The sequence below is a fragment of the Mustela nigripes genome, chromosome 2 (genome assembly GCF_022355385.1).
Source record: "Mustela nigripes isolate SB6536 chromosome 2, MUSNIG.SB6536, whole genome shotgun sequence".
NCBI lineage: Eukaryota > Metazoa > Chordata > Mammalia > Carnivora > Mustelidae > Mustela > Mustela nigripes.
In genome coordinates this window covers 1,285,405-1,309,084 of record NC_081558.1, presented here as the reverse complement: position 1 = coordinate 1,309,084, position 23,680 = coordinate 1,285,405, and the positions used below count along the sequence as shown (strand labels likewise).

The following is a 23,680-nucleotide window of genomic DNA, read 5'->3' as shown; positions in this document are numbered from 1 at the left end:
GGGAGACCCCACTCTGCAGAAAGGGAGCATGCACACCAGCCTTGGCCCCGCACGCGCCGCCTCCTCAGCGATTGTCGTGTTCTTTCTTAACTCTTACCTGCGTGGTGTTTGTCTTCCAGCTTTAAGGGACGTCTGCAAAATGGGCTCGTAGGGTTGGTTACATATTTGAGCATCTTACTGGGAGGCTGCCCCAGGCCCCCAGCCCAGGGCCTCACAGTGGTTTCTGAGCATTTCCCCCAGCCTCACAGAGGCCCTGCCTGCTAGGGACCCGGGTCGCAGCCCCCTCGTGTGCTGTCGTGACGTCAGCACAGCTCCCGTCCTAGTAGAGCTTCTGCGAAGTGCGTGTCCGCAGCCGCGGCCTGCCGGTGCGCATCGCGTGGTTCTCCCGGGGCTGGGCAGGCTCTGGCGGGCATGCAGGCCAGCCGGGCGGATAGACTGTTTCCAGGCCCATGGGCCCCAGTGCCCACTGTGGGACCCCGCCCAGGACCTCGGCGGGCTCCCTCCATTGGGACACCGTCGTCCTGCCAGCGGGCCCCTCTCGGGGAAGCGGCAGAGGCGGTGCTCTGCCTGGGCAGCGAGGCATTGCGCCCACGCACCAGTGTGACGGTGGTGTCTGTGCCAGCCTGGTGGGGAGAGCTGTGCAGAGAAACGCTCGCGCTCGGCTGGCTTCTGTGTCCCATCGCAGAGGTCGCTCCGGGCTGCTGGGTAGGCGGTCAGAACGTTCGCCAGCGGAGGGCCAGACGGTACGGCCGATCTCATGAGAACTGGTGTGGCAGAGGCTGCATCCTCCGGACTCTGGGGCCAGTTCCTCCCCTCCTCCTCCTCGGGTGACTTCCTGGCACCTCCTAGCCATGGCCCTGCGGCCAGCCGTGGGCTGTCCCTGCCTGGCCCGGGGACTTCCTCCCCCGGGGGTGTGTGGCCCCTGTCTCGTGTCTGATGCCCTCGTGTCTGACTCGCAGCGGATCGGCTACCTTGCTGCTTCCCAGTGCTTCCACGAGGGGACCGACGTCATCATGCTGACGACCAATCAGATCCGCAAGGTAGGCGGCCCTCCTGCACCCTGGCTGTTCCCAGCCCCCGCCTAGCGCCCTCCTGGCCCCCGCCCCACCCTGCTCTCCACGCTGGCCTCTCCAGTGCTCCGAGTGAGCGGCACGTAGAAAGCACCAAGGTCGCCCGGCTTTTGCTCTTGTGACCCCATGGTCACAAGTGGCTTCGAGACATAGCCACTCTGTGGTCAGAAGACACCCCGGGTGGTGTGGCAGGTCTGTGTCTGTTTGTGGGCTGTAGGCGAGGCCGCAATGCTGCCAGACCTCCCTCTTCCCTCGCTGGGGCCTCCGGCCCTCAGAAGGCTGGCTCCTGGCTCCCGGCCGCGGGCTCCCCGCGCCCTCTCGGAGCAGCGGGGGCAGCTGCTGCGGCGCACACACCCTTCCCCACCGGGGCCTTTCTGCCCCCCTGGGTTGGTTTTTGGGGTGGGGTTTTTTTTGTTGGTTTGTTTTTGGTGCCCAGGGAGAGCACGTGGGTTTGGGAAGGGGTGGGGAGGAGCAGAGGGAGAGGGACAGGCAGACTCCGCGATGAGTGCAGGCCCGACTTGGGGCTCGGTTTCCCCACCCTGAGATCATGACCTGAGCCAAAACCAAGAGTCAGATGCTTAACTGACTGTGCCCCCAAGCACCCAGCCCGCGGGGACTCCTGAGTGACGTCGCATGTGGGGCGTCGTCACGCGTGATTTGTGTGTCTGGAGATGGTCTTGAAGATCCCCGAGTAACACATTTCTTCCTCGGCCTGAGAGCTTTGAGCATCTTTTGTAGAGTAGTGGGGGTGGGGGCAGAAGCAGAATCAGAGGCTCGGTGACGATTGGATGTACAGGCCAGACCCCTGAGCGTGGCTGCCCCCGGAGCGGGTCCTGGGGACCGGGGCTGGGCTCCTGGGCAGACCCGGCAGCACTCACCGCATCCCTGGCCCGGTTCTTCCCGGCACAGGGCGGGCTGCAGGGCCGAGCACCGAGCCTGTGGTTCCGAGGAGACCGCCGAGGGCCAGGTCGGGCGGCAGCGCTGCGCATCGTGGGTGCTGCGGGGCTGTGAGGGGCCAGCTCCGCTGGGGGCAGCCCGTGGGGCTGTGTCACGGGGCGGGGGCAGCAAGGAGAGGGTGGAAGGCTCTGGCCAAGCTGGGCTTTCTCGCCGGCCTTTTGGGCACAGGCACGCCCCCTGCCTACCCCTTCGTAGTGACCTCCATGTAGACCTAGCGATCCCCGCTTTGCACGGAAACGTGCCATAGGCAAGTCACCTAGATGCTCTGCTGGAGAGACCACCTGAGCCCAAGATGTCCCTGTAAAGGAGCAGGGGACACAGCTGCTGTGTTAGAGGACATTCTCTTCCATTCTCGTCTCCAGTGTCTGTGGTCTGCATGTGAGTCGTTTTAAATTAACCCATGACCTCTGGAACAACTTACGTAGACCGCCCTGTCCCCCACCCCCCATTCGCTTCTCGTGGGGCTCTCCCTGCTCAACGGTGACCTGAGTGCCCTCCACAAATCTCTGTTTCTGAAAAACCCCACGGTGGCTCTTTGCTGGGCCTTTGCAAGTCCTGCTGAACCAGGAGTGGCCGTGTAGGGCCTGAGTTCTGTCCATGGGTCTGACGCAGCTCTGTCTTGTCGGCTCAGGCCAGGACGGGCTCTAGCAGTCCGTGTTGTCAGGTTATTAGCACAGTCTAGAAGGCGGCCTCTCAAAATGCATCTGGCATGTTCACCAGGTCTGTGTGAAGTTTGCGGGGCTCCTTAGGAAAGTCTCCCCGGGGCGCCTGGGGGGCTCAGTCAATGAAATGTCTGCCTTCGGCTCAGGTCATGATCCCAGGGTCCTGGGATCGAGCCCCGCATCGAGCTGCCTGCTCAGCAGGGAGCCGGCTTCTCCCTCTGCCACTCCCCCTGCTTGTGCACTTGTGTGCTCTTTCTGTCAAATAAATAAGACCTTAAAAAAAAAAAAAGAGGGAAGGAAAGTCTCTGCAGAGGAAATACGTGATTCAAGTGTTGTTTTGCTGGCGTCAAGGTGAGGCCGTTGGTGCGGTCCGTGCCGTGGGAGCCGCACGGAGTGAACCAGGGCTCTGGGGTGGGCATGTGCCGCTCTCGTGGCTGGTTCTCCTGCTCACCTGAGAGAAGAGAGTCGGCCCAGAGCCGGCCTGCCTTTGGGAGGGGCCCAGAGGAGCCATCTTGGCAGTCCTAGAGAATCCCCGGGAGCGACAGAGGTTCCCGGCTTCCGCACGGGCCCCTCAAGCCCGCGGCCCCCTCGAGTGCTGGGACACTTGGCTGGGCCGGGACTGAGGGCCGTTCTCCCTGGAACTGGCTGGTGCTTGTCACTCCTCATACAGGCCCAACCCAGACCCCACGCCGGGAGCTGGTGACGCACTGTGGGCTCCTGCCTCCTGACGCTGGTCCCTCCTGACGCCCGTCCCTCCTGACGCCCATCTCTCCCTTTGCAGGACCTGAGCAGCCCCAGCCAGTACGACACTGGCGTTGCGCTGACCGGCCTGTCCTGTTTTGTTACCCCAGATCTTGCCAGAGACTTGGCCAATGACATCATGACACTGGTGAGTCTGTGAGTGGCCCAGGCCTCTCGGCCTTTGCTCTGTGACACGATTTGGTCCGTCCAGGGGCCTGAAAACCTGAGGTTAAACTTCACACCAAGAACATTCGGGTGCGCAGAAACAGGCCGCGTTCCCCAGATGAGATGAGAAGCCGAGTGGCTGTGCCCCCCTCCCCCCAGCAACCCCATGTGGAACCCAGCCTTGGGCCACGGACCTCCTTTCAAAGAGCCCCACTTGGGGCCAGAGGCGGGTGGCGCCGGGGCCCAGCGCCCCTGCCGCCCAGCACGTGCCCCGCCGGCCCCCGGCTCGCTGGTTCCCGGCAGGCAGTGCGCCAGCCAAGTGTGGTCCTTCCCACTCCGGTCCTGACGCCGTGCGTCTCTCTGTGGCCATGGAGTGACTTCTTGTGCTTCCGTCCACTTGAAGGGCAAAAGCCCAGCTGCCGCTGACCTCCAAGGTGTCCAGAGCACTTTTCCAGAATGCGGGTGTCCTTACAAGTCCTGGTTCTCCGAGGCACCCATCATTCACCCACATCTCCGACTGACTGGGAGGCTGGTTCCCATCAGTTTCTTCTAGGCCGAGCAGATGGGCGGCTGCTTTTCTCTCCGAAGAGTTCTGTCTGTATCGGTCGGCCTGTTTATCCTGCCGACGGATAGGTCCAGGCTTGTGGTTTCAGACCGCACGCGCTCACAGCTTCTAGATCAGAGGCTGGTTCGCCACAGCCCTGCCTCGTGCAGCTGACCACCCGCTGTAAGTTGCTTTGCCCACACCTGGCCCCACTCTTTGGTTCACGTGGCGTCCCTGGTGGCTTTCAAGCTGCCCCCGCAGCATCCCGGATGTTGCCCTTCTGGCCCAGGATTGCCGGTGTGGTGCTGGTGAAAGTGGCTGCGAGCGTGGGAGGATGCTCGTGAGTCGGGGGCTCAGGGCTCCCCGGAGCCCGCACGGGTGGTGAGTGTGCCCACCTGAGGGCCAGTGGCCTCTCTGGCCAGAGCAGAGTTCCGAAAGGACAAGAGCTGCAGGACCTGGCACGAGAGAGAGTGTGAGTTCCAGAAGGACGAGCCTCGAGCGCTGGACACCCCTCGGCGTCCTGCCCTGGGCACGGGCCTTGGCTGCTAGGGGAGTCGGAGGCCAGCGTTCACTGGCGAGGGCTCGTCTTCCAGCTCAAGCTCCCTCCCTCTCTGTCATTCATTGGGTTCCAGTGAGTCTGAGAAGGGTCTCGGCCTCGGAGGGCAGGCCTAGCGTCATGGACATCGGGAAGCTGGTTTCAGTTCCACTCACGAACCCCGTCCTGTATTTGGGACGGTGGCGCAGGTTCGAAGGCCAGAAACCAGACGGGCTGGAGAGAGGGCCTCCCCCCGGATGGCGGAGGGGAGACTCGGGGAGGCAGAGGAGAGTGAGCAGGGCGGGTGCAGGGAGTGAGCCGGCAGACGAGGGCAGCGGGCGCAGTGTGGATGGGAGGCCGACCGGCCCTCTGCCCTGCAGATGTCGCACACCAAGCCGTACATCCGGAAGAAGGCTGTGCTGATCATGTACAAGGTGTTCCTGAAGTACCCCGAGTCGCTGCGCCCCGCGTTCCCCCGCCTGAAGGAGAAGCTGGAGGACCCTGACCCTGGTTGGTTGATTTACGACGGGACAGTGTGGGGATGGCGGGTGTTGCAAGGAAGCCGTTGAGGGGTGCTGGGTGCTGGGAACCCGTCCTCGTCCCCTCACAGACCGCATTCCTTACTGTGCGGCACCGTGAGATGCCGGGCTGGCCTTTCCTTTCCCCGCTCCGGCCCTGGGATCCGCCACGTCTCCAAAGGAGCTGGTCCCGTTGGCTGGGGTGCGACACGGACACCGAGCTTCAGGCGCCGGGCGCCCCCTCTTCCACCCACTCAGTAGACAGCCGCCATCCGCGCACGGGGGACGTGCCCGGCCAGCTGGCCGTCTGTCCATACGCTAGTGTTCACGACTATTCTGACACCTGGAGTCTGGTCCCACGCCGCAGGACTCGTGCCAGTTTTCCTCCTGTTCTCTGTCCGTCCTTCCCTCATCGGGGACTCCCGGGGCTGAGCACCCATTACACAGCTTCTCTGAACGTGAGGCAAGGTTCAGCTTGTCTCGGGGGAAGCTGCCTCCGATCAGGGCAAGGGCCAGGGAGTAGAAAGTTTGGTAGGGGAAGCAGGAACCGAGGCGGCAGGTGTGGCGGGTGTCCTGCACTGGAGTCTGGTCCTTTGGGGGCCGCCCCCCCCCCCTTCCGGTGACGCTTGGCTCCAGGAAGCTCGGTCCCCTCGGTGGTTGTTGCTTAAACCACTTCCCCAGGTGGTGTCAGTGGCCGGCCTGCTGAGGAGAGTCCTGCCGGGTAAGGGTTCACCCCCACATTGGTGGCACTTGTACTGACAACGGGCCCCACTTCATTCCAAAGGGGTGCAGTCAGCAGCCGTCAACGTCATCTGCGAGCTGGCCCGGCGCAACCCCAAGAACTACCTGTCCCTTGCCCCGCTCTTCTTCAAGCTGATGACCTCCTCTACCAACAACTGGGTCCTCATCAAAATTATCAAACTGGCAAGTATCCCTCCCGAACTCCCCTTTTCTCACAGAGTGAGAAGGCCCTGGCATGTCCTGGGAGCGCCGCGGGCATGTGGACATGTGGATGGGGTCGGAGTCTGTGCGGTCTACCCCTGCCCCGAATGACCCGCCGGCCTCTCTCTTCCCTAGTTTGGTGCTCTGACCCCCTTGGAGCCAAGGTTGGGCAAGAAGCTGATCGAGCCTCTCACCAACCTGATCCATAGGTGAGCCCCAGGCCCCTGGATGACCCCACTCTCTGGCCCGTGCAGGCCTGCCCTCCCACTGGGCATAGGGCCCTGGAGAGAGTCTCAGGGTGGAAAAGCAAATACACGCCCTGTGATTTTGCCCTCAAGAGTGAACTGTGCCGCTGGGGCACTGGCTGGGGGCTGGTGCGTCCTTTCCCTGTGAATTTGTTTGGGAAACAGCAACGGTAAACGTGGAGGAAAGGGAGCCCCCCTGGTTATTGAGCAGCCCGCGAGGAGACCTCGGCTGTCTGCTGGAAGAGCTCTGGACAGCTGTGTCCCTGGCCAGTTCTGGAATGTTGCCGGAGCCCCCACACCACTCAGGGCCTGTGCGCGAGTTGTGGGGCTAAGGGGCAGGTGGCATAGGAGATCCTGCTCCCCAGGTCCCCTGGAGAGACAGCCACGGGCAGCGTGGAAGAACTGGGGCCTCGAGGCCACATCAGACCTGGAGCCGTATGCTCTGCAGGCGGCCCTGGCCTCCGTCTCCAGGCTCAGGAGCACATCAGACGGGAAGATAATTGGGCAGAGCAGGTGCTTGGGCTGTGGACCTCTTCAGTTTTAGACACCCGCCGTCCCTGAGTGTGTGGTCCAGCGCCACGGTTTCCAGAGGGGATTTCCAGAGGGGATTAACAGGAGGCCGTCAGTCTGGCGATCGCGGCTGCAGACAGGCTGACGACCTGTGCTCTGGACGCATGGCAGCCGCACTCTTGGCTTTTGGGAACTTGGGATCCCGAGTGTCAAGCATGAGAAGATCAGAATGGATTAGACCTACCTGGTGCCCGCCCGTGGTGGTGGCTCTAGGCCGTGCCTGCCACATCCCCAGACACCCCTGGTGGCGCCGCAGCCATGGCCTTCTGTGCTCTGCTCGCCTGTGTGCGGGCACACCTCACTGTCCCCTGCGTCCCCCCATGGGGGATCCGGGTGGTGAGGTCCCGGCTGGGAGAGGCGTTGAGGGGGATCAGTTCTCCTTCGCGGGCATCCCACAGTGGACAGGTTCCAGGAACGCGCTCAGTGGCCGGAAGTGTCAGAGGCCCCACGAGCAGTTAGGGAGACCTGCGTCCCTCGGGGAATGCCACCGACCTGGGTGACAGCAGTGTGTGGGGCAGCCAGCTCCTGCCGTAGGCCTGCTTCGGATTCCGGGACCAGGGAGCAGACAGGCGCTTTCCCTGTGTCTCTCGGGCAGCCTGGTCCTCACGCCTCTGCTCTTCTCCCGCAGCACGTCTGCTATGTCCCTTCTCTACGAGTGCGTGAACACGGTCATCGCAGGTGAGGCTCGTCCGCCGCGGCGCGTGGAAAGCCCTCCCCACTCCCGCCCTGGGCGCCAAGGTGGACCCCATGGTGCAGGGAGTAGCCCAGGCTCCTTGGCCACGTGTTGCTGCCAGCCCCTCTGGAGCCTCTTGAGAGGCGGGGACAGCTTGCGGCACATTTGCCAGCAACACTTTCTCCCTTTAGGGAAAGGTGGAGTTTTTTGTGTGTGTTTGTTTGTTTCAGGTTTTTATTTGTTTATTTAACAGATTATAAATAGGCAGAGGGGCAGGCAGGGCCACGGGTTACCTCCTCACGGCCTGCCTGTGTGCCCGAAGCTGCTGGGAAGCCAGCTTCCGGTCCTTCCTCAAGGCCCTGTGGGCAGCCTGAAATCCAGCCGTTCCCAGGAAGCTGGTCCAGGGTTCACACTCTGATTAGAGCCGTGTGGGCCCTGAGCCCCCATGACACTGGCAGAGAGGGAGGGTGCCGTTCAGGACCAGCTAGTGCCCAGAGGCAGCAAATGCAGGACTAGAGAGCCAAGTCTGTGTCTACAGTGGTCGGTGGGGGAAACGGGGTGTGGCAGGGTCAGAGCTGTCCTTGGTGTCGGGCACGGGGCTTGGGGGCATAGGTTGACGGAGCATGCCTGGCATGTGGTAGGGTCGGTGGGTCTCAGGTGGTTAGTTCTCAAAGCCAGGCAGGTGGGGTTGGCCCGGGCTCTGTGGACCTGCCCTGGATGGGGGTGCCCGCCGTGAGGATGTGGTCTGTGCTCCTGGCCATAGAGACCAGCAGCCAGATGCTGTCTCATGAGCCAGCCTTTCCAGGAGAGCAGCAGACCCATGGCTCCCGGCATGCTGGTGTCGGTGTGTGGGGTCCCAGTGCTTGCGGTGGATGCGTGTCAGTGGGCCTCTGCATGTGGGTGGGGCCTGGCGAGTTCCTGAAGTGAGGGTTTCTGTTCCAGTGCTCATCTCGCTGTCCTCTGGCATGCCCAACCACAGCGCCAGCATCCAGGTATGTCCCTGGGTGCAGACAGAGCGGTGTGCGGCCGTCGGGGGCAGCCTGGGGAGGGGGTGAGGGGTGGGGATGTGCCGGCTGGCCGGCCGTGCAGCCAGTCGTCATTCACTGGGTCCTGGCCTGCCTGTATCTGTGCAGTTGTTGACAGCTGGCGGAGGGGTGGGGGGTCGGGACACAATTGTTAGTGCCCCCAGAAGGCGCTGGCGTGTTGGCGTGTGCGTCAGTGGACGCTCCCCAGACGTGACCCTGTGGGTGCCTGCAGGCAGGGGCCTGCCCCGAGTGGGGCCCGGTGTCCTCCGTCCCTCCCTGTCCCCGGGCCTCTGGGCTGGATCGGGCTGTGTGGCACGCCTGGGGTCACCGACTTCACTGTGGTCTCGGAGGCATGACCGTGTTGCCTTCTCCTTTGCAGCTTTGCGTTCAGAAATTGAGGATCCTGATAGAAGACTCTGACCAGAACCGTGAGTCCCTCCTCACCCCGCGCGCCCTGCGGTCTGCGCCCGAAACCGCTGCAGCGCCAGGTTCTCGGCCTCGTGAGAAACCAGATGTTCGCGCTCCGCTGTGCGGCCGTGCGTGCAGCCTTGTCTGGAGCACCGAAAGGCCAGCAGGGGCTTTCCTCAGCTCTGCGGGGTCGGGGCTTCATGTCAGACGTGGCCTGTGGCCTGCAGGCCTCCATCGCAGCTCAGGGGGATTGTGTGTATGGGTTGCACGTGTGAGGTCACGGGGGCTTCTCTCCCAGCACCCAGCGTGCTGCTTAGGACCTCTGGGGGCCCGCGTGCCTGCTCCTGACCGTATCTAGGTGGTCGGGCTCGGGCTGCAGACCTGGCCTCGCTCTTTCTGTGCAGGCCCCGGAGCCCGTGAGGGCGCGTCCAGGTTAACTGCCTCTCGCCATCTCCGCAGTGAAGTACCTGGGGCTGCTGGCCATGTCCAAGATCCTGAGAACACACCCCAAGTCCGTGCAGGCCCACAAGGACCTCGTCCTGCAGTGTCTGGACGACAAGGACGAGTCCATCCGTCTGCGGGCTCTCGACCTCCTCTATGGAATGGTGTGTGCCCTGCCCCGCCCCGTCCTGCCCACACCTGCCCGCCCCACTCTCACCTGCTCTCCCCCACTAGGTGTCCAAGAAGAACCTGGTGGAGATCGTCAAGAAGCTGATGAGCCACGTGGACAAGGCTGAGGGCACGACGTACCGGGACGAGCTGCTGACGAAGATCATCGACATCTGCAGCCAGTGCAACTACCAGCACATCACCAACTTCCAGTGGTTCGTGCCCCACAGCCCGGAGGGGCGGGTGCCCGCGCGAGGGGCGTGCCTCAAGGGCTCCCTCCTGCAGGTACATCAGCGTCCTGGTGGAGCTGACCCGGCTTGAGGGCACCCGCCACGGCCACCTCATCGCGGCACAGATGCTGGACGTGGCTATCCGCGTGAAGGCCATCCGCAAGTTCGCGGTGTCGCAGATGTCCGCGCTGCTCGACCGCGCACACCTGGTGGCCAGCAGCACCCAGCGCAACGGCATCTGCGAGGTGCTGTACGCTGCCGCCTGGATCTGCGGCGAGTTCTCCGAGTGAGTGCGGCCCGGAGGGGGGTGGGGGCGGCACGCCCGTGTCCCTGTGTCCCCGGGCCCCCGGCAGCTGCCCCAGTCTCCTTCCCGGGGTTTTCCTCTGCCGAAAGAGTTCCTTTCCATGTGCACATGCCACCCTGAGAGCAAGCGAGAAGCCGGGCCGCGTGTGGTCACAGACCCTCCGCCCCCAGATGGTGCTGTCGCTGTGGTTTTTGTTTTTGTTTAAGATTTTATTTAGGGGTGCCTGGGTGACTCAGTGGGTTAAAGCCTCTGTCCTCGGCTCAGGTCATGATCTGAGGGTCCTGGGATCAAGCTCGGCATCAGGCTCTGCTTGGCGGGGAGTCTGCTTCCTCATCTCTCTCTGCCTGTCTCTTTGCCTGCTTGTGATTGCTCTCTCTGTCACATAAATAAAGAGCGATCACAAGCAGGCAGAGAGACAGGCAGCGGGGGGGGGGGGGGGAGGGGGCGCTCCACTCAGCATGGATGCTGAGGCAGATGTGGGGCTCGATCCCAGGACCCCGAGACCACGACCTGAGCTGAAGGCAGCGGCCTAATCCACTGAGTCACCCAGGCACCCCCTTGCTGTGCTTTTTGCTCGTCTTCCGCCCGTTTTTCTCTGCGGCCCGTTTGTGACCGTCTGTTCATTCTTAAGAGTCCTTTCTCTTCTCCCGCGGCTGGGGGAGCGCGCACGTGGGAGCCCTGTCGTGGGGCGACATCTGCACCGGACCAGCGTGCTCATCAGGCCCTCCCTGTCCACAGGCACCTGCAGGAGCCCCAGCAGACCCTCGAGGCCATGCTGCGGCCCAAGGTCACCACCCTGCCCGGCCACATCCAGGCTGTGTACGTGCAGAATGTGGTGAAGCTGTACGCAGCCATCCTGCAGCAGAAGGAGCAGGCCGCGGAGCCGGAGGCAGCCCAGGACGTCACCCAGCTCATGGTGGAGCGGCTGCCACAGTTCGTGCAGAGCGCGGACCTGGAGGTCCAGGAGCGGGTCAGTGTCACTCGGGGGCTCCCAGGTCTGGAAGAGCCTCTGTCCCGGGCAGTGGCCAGCTTTGCCTTTCTCCGAGGGCAACTTGGAGAATTCCGGTTTTCCAGGGCTCCACCCTAGCGGGGCACATGGGCACGTCCGGGCCCCCGTGGTAGGGGAGGCTCTGGATGCTGGCCCGCAGGTGGGGCGGGGTGGGGGGACGAGACAGCAAACGAGCGGGGGCCCGTCACCAGCCTTCCAGGGAAGCGTCCAGTGGACAGCGGGTTTCTGGGCAGGTGAGGACCCGGGTTCTTTCGTGGGGAGAGCTGGTTGGCACAAGCGGCGTGACAGCGGGCCAGGCGGGCGTTTGAGCTGGCGCTGTGGGCCCCGCGGCCAGGCCACTGCTGGTGCTCCGGGGGCAGCACAGGCTCTCCGTCTGCTAACTGCGCGTGGGTGTCAGCGGTCACTCGGTGGGCCCCGTTGCTCCACAGTTGAGGGCAGCTACACGCCATCAGCTCAGCTGGTGGTCATGGTCCCCACCAAGCGTCACATTGGGAGCCACACTCGGACAGAGTCCTGAGTCAGAGCCCGCAGAGGACGGCAGCAGGGAGGTGCCTGTGTGCCTCCCGGAGGCAGGTGCTGTGGCTCATTGGGGGCACCCCGACCTGTCCGAGTGGTTCTCGCAGATGACCTTGCTCCCTCTGCTTGTGACTCCATGTCTTAGCCGTGGGCTGGTTTCTTCCTTGCCCGATGTTCCTGCCGGGGAGCCCCTGGCTTCTGGGAGCCTCCGGATGTTCTCCGTGCAGTTCGGGCAGAGCGCGTCCCGCTCGCCCGCCTTGGGATGGGCATCCACGTGGTGTGAACAGTGAGCTGTGGAGCCTGGTGGCCTCGGAGCCAGGCCTCTGTGACCCCCTTGTGACTTCCCTGTGGTCCCCTCAGGCTTCCTGCATCTTGCAGCTGGTCAAGCACATCCAGAAGCTTCAGGCCAAGGACGTGCCGGTGGCGGAAGAAGTGAGCGCTCTTTTTGCAGGGGAGCTGAATCCGGTGGCCCCCAAGGCACAGAAGAAAGTTCCAGTTCCTGAAGGGTGAGCTGCGCAGCGGGCCAGAGGACATGGGCCAGGATGGCGGACAGGACAGTGAGAGCAGAAGTGCGGGGGGGCGTTCCCCGGCGTGTCTGTCCCGGGTGGCTGTGGTCCCGAGTAGCAGCTGAGCCTTCATGTCATCGTCTCCGAGAGGACGGGGGTGCTCCCGCTTTGTGCGTGACCCGTGAGCATCCAGCACTGGGCACACGGGCCGGAGCTGCCCTGTGACCTCACCATATCTTCTAGCCTGGACCTGGATGCTTGGATCAACGAGCCGCCCTCGGACAGCGAGTCCGAGGACGAGAAGCCCAAGGCCATCTTCCACGAGGAGGAGCAGCGCCACGTCAAGCAGCGGCAGCCCGAGGCTGACGAGGAGGAGCTGGCCCGGGTGAGCCCCAGCTGTACAGAGGCAGGGCGTCTTCCCCCCCCGGGGCCTCCGGGGCTGATGGCCTTGCCCAGAGCCCACGGGTGCTGTGCGCGGGCCTAGCAGTTCCGGCTTTGGGGCTGTGCTTCTCCAGGGAGCACCGAGTACCCTCTGGAGTCTGGGTTGGGTTTTGTTGAAACACGAAGTGGCTTCTCTGGAGCGCAGGGCGTGCCGAGGGGGCCTGCCCGGGTGTCCGGGGCTGCTGCTCTGCGCCGCCGGGCTGCGGGACTTCAGCGCACACCGTCAGCCTGCAGCAGAGCAGACGCGCCGTGTCCTCCCCTCCCCCCGGCCCGCTGTGTCTGGCTCCCCTGTTTCTGGATGAGCGGTGCCCCCCAGAGCCCTTCCCCCCACCCATGCACAGGCCGAGCCTTCAGACGATGTGACCTGCCAGCTCGGCTCTTTGGAGCTGAGAGGCCTCCTGTGGCTCACCCAGCCTCTCTGAGTTCCTGTCCTTGAAACCGGAGATGGTCGCCCCCACGTCCTGGAGTCATTCCTGACCTCAGTCCTGCGCCCGCCGTGGTCTTCCTGTTGGCTGAGGGCTGACGGTGAAGTTCTGTGGTCTAGCAGGGAGGGTGTGTGTCCCACGTGCGTTCATGGACGTGCACTTGAATCCTGTCCCTGCAGCGTCGAGAAGCCCGGAAGCAGGAACAGGCCAACAACCCGTTCTACATCAAGAGTTCCCCATCCCCCCAGAAGGTATGACTGGTTCCAGGTCGTCCTCTGGAGACTGTTGTCCCCCACAGCCCCCAGGGCCCCATCCACCCTGGGGAGGACATCCAGTTCCAGCTGTGGGGCAGCGCCTCACTGTCCCGGTCGCCCACGTGGCCCCGCTGCCGGGCAGGTCCTGCCCACGATGTCAAGTGAAGGCCACACACCGTGCCAGAGCTTGACCCATGTCCTCCCCACGCTGGGCTCCCCTGGCCCGGCAGGGCTGCATACGCGCGCTCGGTTCCCTCTTTGGGATTGCCGGGTCACCCCGTGACTCTGCTCAGCCTTCTCAGGGCCTGCAGACGGCCCCCACCTGCCACGCACGCCCTCGCCGGCTCGCGTGGCGTCCGGCTCTCTGACTCTGGCTGCCGTGGGGGCCACCAAGTGCTCACTGGGCTCGGGTTTGCATCGCTCCTCTCAGCTGAAGCGGGGACACAGCCAGGAAAGGCAGGCGGAAGCTTCCCCCTGAGGGGACTTATTCTCGGTGACAGACCAGTCCCGCAGTCTGTAGGGAGCCACGCTGTCCCCCCCCCAGACGCCCCTTGGCATGTGAGGGCCCCCAGTGGGATCCCACACGTCCCAGGCCATCCACGCGTTCTGTGCTGGGCCGTAGCTGCTGCACACACGTCCCTTTCTGTCATCTGTTATGCGTGGTGACACCTCGGTGCTTCTCCAGCGGTACCAGGACCTGCCAGGCGTGGAGCACATTCCAGTGGTGCAGATAGACCTGTCGGTGCCCCTGAAGGTGCCAGGCAAGTATCAGCATGGGCCCTGGCACCCAGGGAGCCCCTGTTGGCAAGGGGGTGGCAGCCGGGTCCAGTTCCCAGGTGGCATCAGGCCTGGCCATGCCTCCTGTCACGCACGCTTTCGGCTGGACCTGTGCTGCCACCTCGGCTGCGGTAGGTCCCGGCTGAGAGGGTTAACGGGGGTCAGAGGCCCAGGGCCCAGGGTGCCCCTCATTCCTTCCCTAGGCCCCAACCCCCCACCCGCCCCCACTGCGCTGGCCTGCCCGTTGGCATTCAGAAAGCCCGGCTCGCCTCCCTCTCACACAGACCACGGTGGGCTCTCCCCACTGAGCCCCTGGGGGCCCCCTTGCCCACACGCGGCGCTCGGGGCCGGAGGCGATCCAGCCGATGGCAGGGCGGCGGCTGAGCGCCGGGTTCTGTGCGCACCCGCAGGGATGCCCGCGTCGGACCAGTACGTGAAGCTGGAGGAGGAGCGGAGGCAGCGCCAGAGGCTGGAGAAGGACAGGAAGAAGAAGAAGAAGAAGGACAAGGAGCGGAAGGGCCGGGCGCGGCGCCGCGGCTCGCTGCTCTCGGAGAGCGACGAGGACGTCGCCCCGGCACAGCAGGTGGACATCGTCACTGAGGAGATGCCTGAGGTCAGCCCCGTGGGGCGCCCCCACCCTCGCGCCTGTGGCAGAAAGCAGGCTCCCTCGTCACGGGCTTTCTCTGCCCGCAGAGCTCGGAGAGGGCTCTTGAGCTGTGAGTGGGAGCCCACATCCCAGCCGCGGGTCCTGCCCCAGATGCGCTCTCCTCTCCGGCGTGGGCCTGGTTACGATTTTATTTTCTGAGAGAGAGAGAGAACATAAGGAGGGCAGGGGCAGGGAGAGAGGCAGACTCCCGGCCCAGCGGGGATCCTGACGTGGGCCTCGATCCTGGTACTCCAGGGTCATGACCTGAGCCGAAGGTAGTCGCTTAACCAGCTAAGCCACCCAGGCGCCCAGGTTGTCCCTTTCTGAGAAGGGGTTGAAGGGTTCCACGGACCTGTTGGGCTCAGACACAGCGTTCGTCTCTCCCTCAGAACGCTCTGCCTAGTGACGAGGACGACAAAGACCCCAACGACCCCTATAGGGCCCTGGACATCGACCTGGACAGGTAAGCGCGGCGGGGCCAGGACTGCCCCCGGGCCGTCGGTGTTCTCTGTGTCCCTGTCCCCTCACTCTGTGACCCGCCTGCCCAGGCCCCTAGCTGACAGCGAGAAGCTGCCCGTCCAGAAACACAGAAACGCAGACACCTCTAAGTCTCCTGAGAAGGAGCACGTCCCCGTCACGGAAAAGAAGCCCAAGAAGCCCAAGAAAAAGGAGAAGAAGCTCAGGGAGAAGGAGAAGCAGCCCAGGGAGAAGGAGCGGGAGAAGGAAGGGAAGGAGGAGAAGCCGGTACGTGGCCGCGGAGCCCCGCGCTGGCCGTCCCGTCCGTCCGCCCGCCTGTGTGGGCGCCGGGGGAGGGCTGGGGCTCGTAAAGCAGCGCGGACCTGTGGGCCGGGCCGCTTTCTCTCGTGCTGCTGTTGGGACATCGGAGGCTGCTGTTCCAGTGGACAGTGAGCTAGGAGTGCCCCGGCCTCCGGCCCTGACGTTGCGGTTGGCTCGCCGCGCGCGTGGGTCCCAGAGCTGAGGCCGCCGTCTGGTTGGGGGTGGGAACTCCCCCCGCCCCCCGGTGCCGTCTGTAGCCTGTCCTGCTGTTTAAGCCCAAAGCCTCTCTTTTGTGGTTTTAGGGCGAGGACTTGGACTTCTGGCTGTCCACCACGCCGCTGTCTGCTGTGCCCCCGGCCCCAGTAAGAGCCCCACACGGTCCTCCCCGGGTTGGCGGGGGGCACGAGCGTTCACCAGCCTCAGTCAGTTTCCCTCTCCGAGGCGTTCAGGGGTGTGGGATGTTGGGGCGCCCTTGCACAGACCGGCCAGGTCCCATGCCTGTGGTCTGGCCCAGTCAGTGGCCGGAGGAACGGCCCTCAGCACGGCCTGGGCTCCTGTGCCGGACGTGGCCTCGAGCTGTTGCTTCCTCTTAAGGATGGGGCCGGGGGGCCAGGCTTAGGCTGCTCACGGGACCTGCAGCCGGCTTCGGACCTCTGCCAGCCGCTCTCACTGCCCGGTGGCCACACGCCTTGCTGCTGACCAGGGAGGCAGGGTTGGGGTGTGGGGGTGGAGGACGCCCGGGCCCGGCCGCCCGCCTGAGTCCCCCCACCCGGCTCCCCGTAGGAAGAGCCCGGAGCAAATGCCGTCATCGCTGCCGCTCAGGAAGAGGGTGAGGAGGCCAGGAGAGAGGAGCCGGCGGACGAGGCGGAGGACGACGACGAGCGCGACCCCGAGAAGGTGGGAGCGGTGCCCGTGCCGGCTGTCAGGGAGCGGGCTGCACGGCCGCGCTGCAGACTCGGGCCGGTTGCCGAATCCCGTGGGGCGGTGGGGGCTGCTGGGGCCAGGGCGGGTTCCGGTCGGTTCGCTCTGGGCTTCGGTTGTCACGACAGTTTTGCTGTCACTCATATGCGATAGAGGTTGATTCTTTAAGGTGTGTGGTTCAGTGGCATTCAGTGCGTCCACAAGGTTGTGCCATTCTCTCTAGTTCCAGAATGTTTTGTTACCCAAAAGCAACCCCGCCCCCATAAGCCATCACCCCCCATCCTCCCCGGCCCCACGAGCTCCATTCCCGTCCATGGAGGAGCCTGGTCTGGATGTGTCACGTGTGGACTGTGTCTGGTTCCCTCCCAGAGCATTGTGGGCTCAGGGTCCCTCCCTGGGGCAGTGTGTCAGGGCGCCTGGCTCCTGTCCACGGCCGAGGGACACTTCTGCGTGTGGTGGACATGATTTGTGTCTTCACTCTCCCACTGAAGTTTCTACCTTTCGGTTGTTGCGGTTCGTCTCCTGTGAATGTGGGCGGGCAAGTTTCTTCGTGGACGTGTGTTCTCTTCAGCTCGGGTGCAGTGGGGAACTGGCATCTGGGTTTTTACTGGTCTCCCTATGGGTTGTGCCTGTGGCCAGTGACTGTCCCGCTGAGCGGTGGGCTTTCAGGTCCTCACCTCCATCCCATGGGCCTGGGGCTTGCCACTCTGTCTGCTGTGCCGCGGGCTGGTCACTCCGTCGGCTGGGTCTGCAGCCTCCTGAGCCCCCGCGGCCTGGGCCGTTCCTCGCTGTGGGCGCCAGTGGCCAGAGAAGTCTGGGAGTTGACCCTGATCGTGTTTTGTTCCAGAAACCTTCTAAGCATAAGAAGAAGAAGCACAAGAAGGAGAAGGAGGAGAGATCAAAAGACAAGAAGAAACCCAAGAAGAAGAAACCTGCCAGCGACGGGGCGGCAGAGCCCGTGGAGAACGGCGCTCTCGACGAGGACCCTCTCCCGGTGAGGGGTACTGCGCTCGCCTCCCATGGGCCCGGGGCACCCCGCAGCTGGGCCGAGGCTGGGAGCCGCGGGCAGCGGGGCCTTGGTGGGCACGGGTGGGTGAGCCCCGGGGGCTTTGGCGTCAGAGAGGCAGTGCTGTCGTGTGGCAGGAGTCCCTGAGGTGCGGGCACATGTTGGCCAGGCCCCGGGGCTGGGGGTCTCCTTGCCCCCGCCCCATTGTCACGGTCCCAGTGTTTCCCATCCGGAGCCCTTGGCACAGGGCAGGACAGGCTCCATTCTGTGGGCGTCTGCCACCTGCAAGTTCTGTCTGGCCAAAGCTGCGTTTTGTTTTGTTTCTAGCCCGTGTCCAGCTACTGCCTCTTGGCTGAGAATTCCTACATCAAGATGGTGAGCAGTGTGGGTAACTCGGAGCACGGGGCTGGAGCAGACTGGGGTCCTTTCTCTGGGTGCGTGGAGGCGGCAGTGGGGTCTTGGGGGTAGTGGGGGCCGCGAGTGCCTCTGTCCCAGGGCTCCTGCTTCTAGAGCCTCCTGCCCGGGAGCCTTTCCAGTGGGGGCGGTGCACGGGGTACTTTCGGTGGGTGGGCCCGAGGGCCAGCGTGATGGGCAGAGGCTGGCAGAGGATGCGGGAGAGCGGCTTGAACCGCAGCTGTGCCAGAGCCTGTTTCTTGTTTGGGGATTTGGGGAGTTTTGCTTCTCGGAGGTGATCTGCGTTTGCCCAGCAAGTGTGGCTGGCCCTCCTCGGGCCCCTCGTGCAGGCTCGGTAGCGGGCCTGGGGGGCACAGGCTGACCCCGACCTTGCCCCGCAGACATACGACATCCAGGGAAGCCTGCAGAAGGACAGCCAGGTCACTGTGTCCGTCGTCCTGGAGAATCAGAGCAACAGCTTCCTGAAGAACATGGAGCTCAGCGTGCTGGACTCGCTCAACACCAAACTGGCCCGGCCCGAGGGCTCCTCCGTTCACGATGGGGTCCCCGTGCCTTTCCAGTTGCCCCCAGGTGTGCGGGCCGCCGGCAGGACACTGGGCCTGGGGGGAGGCCGGGGGCTCCTGCTGGCACGACTCCTCTGCTCCGTCCTGGGGACTCCCCACCCTCGTCACCTGCTGTCTCTCAGGGGCTGAGCCCAGTTTTCTGACCAGGGTGGGCAGCGCTGAGAACAGGCCCTGGGTGGGGTCACGTCCCTGCCACCTGCCAGGGTGCGGGACGGCAGCCGGACGCCGCCCCACGCCGCTCTCAGGCCCGTACCTTCCCCCTCCCCAGGCGTCTCCAACGAGGCCCAGTTTGTGTTCACCATCCGGAGCATCGTCACGGCCCAGAAGCTCAAGGGGACCTTGTCCTTCATCGCCAAGGTAGCAGGGCTCGAGGCGGCGTCGGGAGCCCATGGGATGGTGCCCCGCGCCCCGCTCATTCTGTGCGCCCGCTCCCGCAGAACGACGAGGGCTCGACCCACGAGAAGCTGGACTTCCAGCTGCATTTCAGCTGCACCTCATACTTGGTCACGACGCCCTGCTACAGGTGCGCCCCTCCCCGACCCCCACCTGTGTCCCGTCACCCGCTACAGGTGCGCCCCTCCCCACTTCCACACGTGGTCACGACGCCTGCTACAGGTGCGCCGCTCTCCACAAAGGGAGGGACCACCGGAGGGGGCTGGGCAGCCTGCCTGTCATCGGCCTCTGTCTTGTGTCCTTCCCACAGTGATGCCTTTGCCAAGTTGTTGGAGTCTGGGGACCTGAGCATGAGCTCAATCAAAGTCGATGGCATTAGTATGTCCTTCCAGAATCTTCTGGCAAAAATCTGTTTTCATCACCATTTTTCTGGTAAGAGCTGGGACGTGGCTTCTGAGGCTGGGGTGGCGGCGCCTCTGCTCCCGGTAGGCCAGCTCCGGCCTCACCCGCCCCCCTGTTGCAGTGGTGGAGAGAGTCGACTCCTGCGCCTCCATGTACAGCCGCTCCATCCAGGGCCACCACGTCTGCCTCCTGGTGAAGAAGGTGAGCCCGGGCGTGTTGCCGGGGGCCCAGGAGCCCGCGTTCAGGGCTCTGTCCCGTCTCCTCGTGGGAGCTGGGAGGGGGGCGCCCTCTCCTGCGTCTGTCTTGGGAGAGGCCGTGCGGAGGTCTCGTGCTTCTGGAGCCTTCCCTGGGATTCAGCGGGAAAGCCGGCTGGGCGGGGGCTGCACCAGGCTTCTGTCTGCGGTTCTCGGGCTCCGACTGGTGCCGGGCCTCCACTTACCTGCTCCCTCTCAGGTGAGCCCTGGCGGGGGGGCGGTGTCCTTCACCTGAGCTGCCGGCCGACGCGGAAGGAGTCTCTGGCGGTTCTCTCCTTTGTGTCCGAGGGGTCCAGGGCGGTGCCTTCCTCGTTCCTGACCTTGGCAGTGTGTGCTTTCTCACTTTTTTTGGCCATTCTGGGGGAGAAGCTTATCAGTTCTGTTGTTTTTTTGTTTTGTTTTGTTTTTAAGGACCTTTCCGGGGTGCCTGGGTGGCTGTCATTTCAGAGTTTGTCTCTTGATCTCAGCTCGGGTCTCAATCTTGCTGTCGGACGTTCTAGCCCCACCGTGGGCTCCATGCTGGGTGTGGAACCTACTTTCAAGTAAAACAAAACTATCTTTTTTAGAAACTTTGCTGTATTTTAAGCATTAAGTAAATTTTGTGGAGTTCTGTTCTTTTTCTTCCTGCCCACTTTTGGTGTATTTTGCTCTCGTACATTGGTTTAGGCAGAAGCAAAGACTTTCCTTCTCTCATTAGGGTTTGATCCTGTATCTTTCCCTCGAAGCAGCTCTTCAGCTGATCCCCGCAAATCTTTATGTGTTCCATTTTCATATTTCGGTACAGTTCCCAACATTTTCTGATGTCTGTTCCCACGCCTGTAACCCAGCGGTTACAGAGAAGCGTGGTGTGTTTGGGTGGTTTTCTACTGCTAGTTTGGGGCCGCTCTGGTTGGAGGGCGCACGGCTTCTGTTTGGGGCCTTGGGAAGTGTTGAGGTTTGTGTTCTGGCTGCGGGCGTGGTCGTTTGTGGTGGGTGGCATTCCATGGGTGCGTGGAGGTGGTGAGTGCTGTGCCCGCCAAGTGCACCACCCCTTCGGGTCCAGGCCCCCTGCAGGCAGTGTCGCCGGCTCCGTGGATGCCGGAGTGAGTGGCGCAGGCTTCTCTTGCCTCGTGCCGTCAGGACTTGCTCTGTGTGTGCCGGCCGGTGCATCGATGGAGAGGCATGGCGTCCTGACCCACAGACGCCTGTCTTCATCTCACGGGATTTACTCTGCCACCCGGGGCTCTGTTCGATGTCAGAGAGAAAACCCCTTTTGCCGTCTTGTGATCAGTGTCGACGTGTGTCTGTCTTATTGGAAGGAGGGCTCGCACGCGCTGTCCACGGCAGCCACGTAGACCGTGCTCGGGTCTCCTGCCTTCTTCCCCGTCTGCCCCCCCCCCCCCGGTTCTGCTCCGCCCTCCCCATCCTGTGTCTTGGCTCAGCGCTGGCCGGCCCAGCGGTCTCCGCGGTCCCCCAGCACGCCCTGGCCGTCCATGGGTTGCAGGTCCTTCCCCAGGACCAGTGTTGCTGACCTCACAGTGCTTTGAGTTCACACAGCCACCAGGGCGCATGGCTGGCTGAGTCGGGGGAGCACCTGACGCTTGATCTCAGGCTCACGAGTTGGAGCCCTGCCGTAGTAGAGATGACTTAAAAATAAAACCTTTCCCCAGAAAAGTGTAGAGTCACGCCACTTGCTTTTGCAGCCAGGTATTGCCTGCAAGCTCCCCGGCCCTTGCCCCGTCCTAGTGGGAGGACGTGGGGTCGCGCTGCCCTGCGGGCTTCTCTGTCAGCGGCAACCACTGCTCGGCCCTCTAGCTGCTGGGAGTCTGCTCGCTTTTTTGTGTTTGCATTTTCACACGTTTTGCAAAGTCTGGGAAGTTTTCAGCTATTACCTAAGTCTTTTCTCGAGGGGGCTCAGTCATTTGAGCTTCTATCTCATGGTTTGGGCCCAGGTCATGGTCTGGGGGTCATGAGATCAAGCCCCACCTCGGGCTCTGCTCTTGCGGGGGAGTGACTGATTCACCGTGAAGATTCTCGCACTCGTGCGCACGTGCCTGCATGCGCTCGCTCTCTGAAATCATTTTGTTTTTAAATTCTTTCTTGGCACTGGGGCCTTCGTACTGCCCCTGCGGTGTTCTGGTGACCGGCGTCTGGGACATGTGTTCCCATCCCTGCTCGCGCGCACCCTCTGTCTGTCCCGGCGCAGCTGTCTGCCGCCCTGCACGATTCTCTTCTCTCACAGCCGTCGTGCCATTGGGCCTGCCCTGCGCGTGTGTCGTGTTGCGGCTGGTGTGTTCAGATCTAGAATTTCCATGCGGGGCGGGAGGTTCTTGAGATCTTGCCTTTTTGCTGCTGAGATGTTCTGTTTTCCTGTTTGTCTCTGACACTGGGGGCTGCTCATAGGCCTGCAGTGGACGGTCCCACGGCTGCCTCGCCCCAGCCTGGCCACTTGCGCTGTTTTCCACTGGGCTGAGCTGGGGTTCCGGATCTTCGGATGCGGCATGATTCGGGCCCATGCTCATGCCGGGCAGGTGTGAGCACAGGCTGCAGCTGGCGGGGCTCTGGCTCCGGCGCATGTCTGTCTGCCCGCCCCCGGCCTGCTGGCCAGCGTGGCCCAGCCGCGGACCCGCGGGATGTGCGCACTGGAGGGCGACGTCCGTGCATGGTCCGTGCTGGGGAACCAGGCCGGCACCTTGTGAACAGCTTTAATGGTTGCTTTCCCCACCAGCCTTTCGGGATCTTTGAGGTTCTGGATGCTCCTCCAAGGCCCCCGGCAAGGGTGTGGGGTTTGCTCGTGGCCCTGTGCTGCCCAGCCCCGCACGGCACCAGATCAGGGTTATCCGGGGCCGGTCTCGATCCTCAGTCCACCCCGGGCTGCCCCACGCCTCAGCTGGGCTCCTCCCTCATCCAGGGTAGACTCTGCATCCCCCCGGGACCCGGCCTCGTTTGGGTTCTTAGAACACTGAGCAAGGCGCTGTGAAAAAGCAAAAGGACGAACATACTGTCGTGTTTTTCATGTCATATTTCAAAATTCTGTGGTGGTTCCCGTTTGCAGGGGGAGAAGTCCGTGTCCGTCGACGGGAAGTGCAGCGACGCGGCGCTGCTGGGCAGCTTGCTGGAAGAGATGAAGGCCACGCTGGCCCAGTGCTGAGCGGCCGCTGCCTCGCCCTCGCCGGGATGGGGCGCCTCTGTTGGCCGGGCGAGGTGACGCGTTGCATTGATGTATCCTGTCGGCGTTTTTACTTTGACTCTTTGCACTCTTTGGGGAGAAGCGCTGAGGCTGCCCTCCTCAGGCGGGGCCTGCGGTAGCGACGCCGCGTGGGTAGCAGATGGAACCGCCGTCCGGGCTGCGGGTGCGCCGTGGACGGCGCCGCGTGGTTTATCCTGCTCCCGAGAGGCCCTCCGAGGCCCACGAGTCCTCCAGGTGCCCTGCCCGCGGGCACCTGCTCACTGCAGAGACACTCCTCGCCCTCCCGGCCGTGGGTCAAGACGCCTGCTGGCCAGAGGGTCGTGCAGGCTGCTGTCTGTCGTGTTCTTTGCGCCCCACCACGTGTTCGTGTGTCGGACTGGGGGGCCGCCACCCGCGGTGGGGGTCCGGTCAGAAGCCCCGATGGCGCAGAACCCAGACCCTGCTGGTTCACGGTGTCCCCTGTAGTGAGCTGTGTGTCCGTCGGCAGTGTTTGGTGAGTGGTGGGTCATTGGGGATTCCAGGTCCTTCCCGTCACCAAACGCTCCACAGGGTGCCCGCCGCTGCCAGGAAGACATACTCCTAGGGTGGCCCGGCCCCAGAACGTAGCCCACGGAGCGAGGCACGGAGACCCGTTCCACGCCTGTGAGGCACTGCCTCAGGGCAGCGGGGGTGGGGGACGGTCCTCGCTGACGTACCTTCCTCCTGATGCCCACGGTCACTTTAGCATGTAGAGTAACCTCTTCCGGAATCCTGTGCCGTGGCGCTAGAACGTCAGCACTGTGTGGCGTGTCATGTGAGGATCGATTCGCTGTCGACATTCCCAGGTAGAGGAGAGACTTGTCCCGCTGCTGTAATGATTGTGTGTCCAGATGATCCAATAAACTTGTGAAACAGACACTTACCTGGTGGATGTCCTGAGCCCGTGTCCGCGCGCCTGGTGATCTCCAGGGGAGCCCCTCCCACCCGGGGGCTCTGGACAGTCCTTGAGCTGCCGGTGGCCCGTCCTACC

At 63.6% G+C, this 23,680-nt stretch overlaps 1 protein-coding gene across 1 annotated transcript in view; it reads left to right on the top strand.

Annotated features, from left to right (window-relative positions):
• The window catches only part of AP3D1 (adaptor related protein complex 3 subunit delta 1), a 35,689-nt gene extending 12,117 nt beyond the window's left edge, over positions 1-23,572 (top strand). Inside the window, exons 4-32 of the mRNA XM_059388551.1 lie at positions 960-1,040; positions 3,471-3,578; positions 5,055-5,184; positions 5,977-6,116; positions 6,270-6,343; positions 7,578-7,627; positions 8,565-8,614; positions 9,027-9,075; positions 9,515-9,660; positions 9,731-9,879; positions 9,950-10,180; positions 10,937-11,168; positions 12,084-12,229; positions 12,473-12,614; positions 13,275-13,346; positions 14,035-14,110; positions 14,537-14,739; positions 15,162-15,235; positions 15,321-15,516; positions 15,852-15,911; positions 16,333-16,446; positions 17,318-17,464; positions 17,804-17,851; positions 18,271-18,460; positions 18,722-18,810; positions 18,891-18,976; positions 19,157-19,278; positions 19,370-19,449; positions 22,537-23,572. Coding sequence (XP_059244534.1) covers positions 960-1,040; positions 3,471-3,578; positions 5,055-5,184; positions 5,977-6,116; positions 6,270-6,343; positions 7,578-7,627; positions 8,565-8,614; positions 9,027-9,075; positions 9,515-9,660; positions 9,731-9,879; positions 9,950-10,180; positions 10,937-11,168; positions 12,084-12,229; positions 12,473-12,614; positions 13,275-13,346; positions 14,035-14,110; positions 14,537-14,739; positions 15,162-15,235; positions 15,321-15,516; positions 15,852-15,911; positions 16,333-16,446; positions 17,318-17,464; positions 17,804-17,851; positions 18,271-18,460; positions 18,722-18,810; positions 18,891-18,976; positions 19,157-19,278; positions 19,370-19,449; positions 22,537-22,632 — 3,381 coding nt within the window. The 3' untranslated portion in view covers positions 22,633-23,572. The remainder of the gene's footprint in view (positions 1-959; positions 1,041-3,470; positions 3,579-5,054; positions 5,185-5,976; positions 6,117-6,269; positions 6,344-7,577; positions 7,628-8,564; positions 8,615-9,026; positions 9,076-9,514; positions 9,661-9,730; positions 9,880-9,949; positions 10,181-10,936; positions 11,169-12,083; positions 12,230-12,472; positions 12,615-13,274; positions 13,347-14,034; positions 14,111-14,536; positions 14,740-15,161; positions 15,236-15,320; positions 15,517-15,851; positions 15,912-16,332; positions 16,447-17,317; positions 17,465-17,803; positions 17,852-18,270; positions 18,461-18,721; positions 18,811-18,890; positions 18,977-19,156; positions 19,279-19,369; positions 19,450-22,536) is intronic.
• The last annotated feature ends 108 nt before the right edge of the window (positions 23,573-23,680 follow it).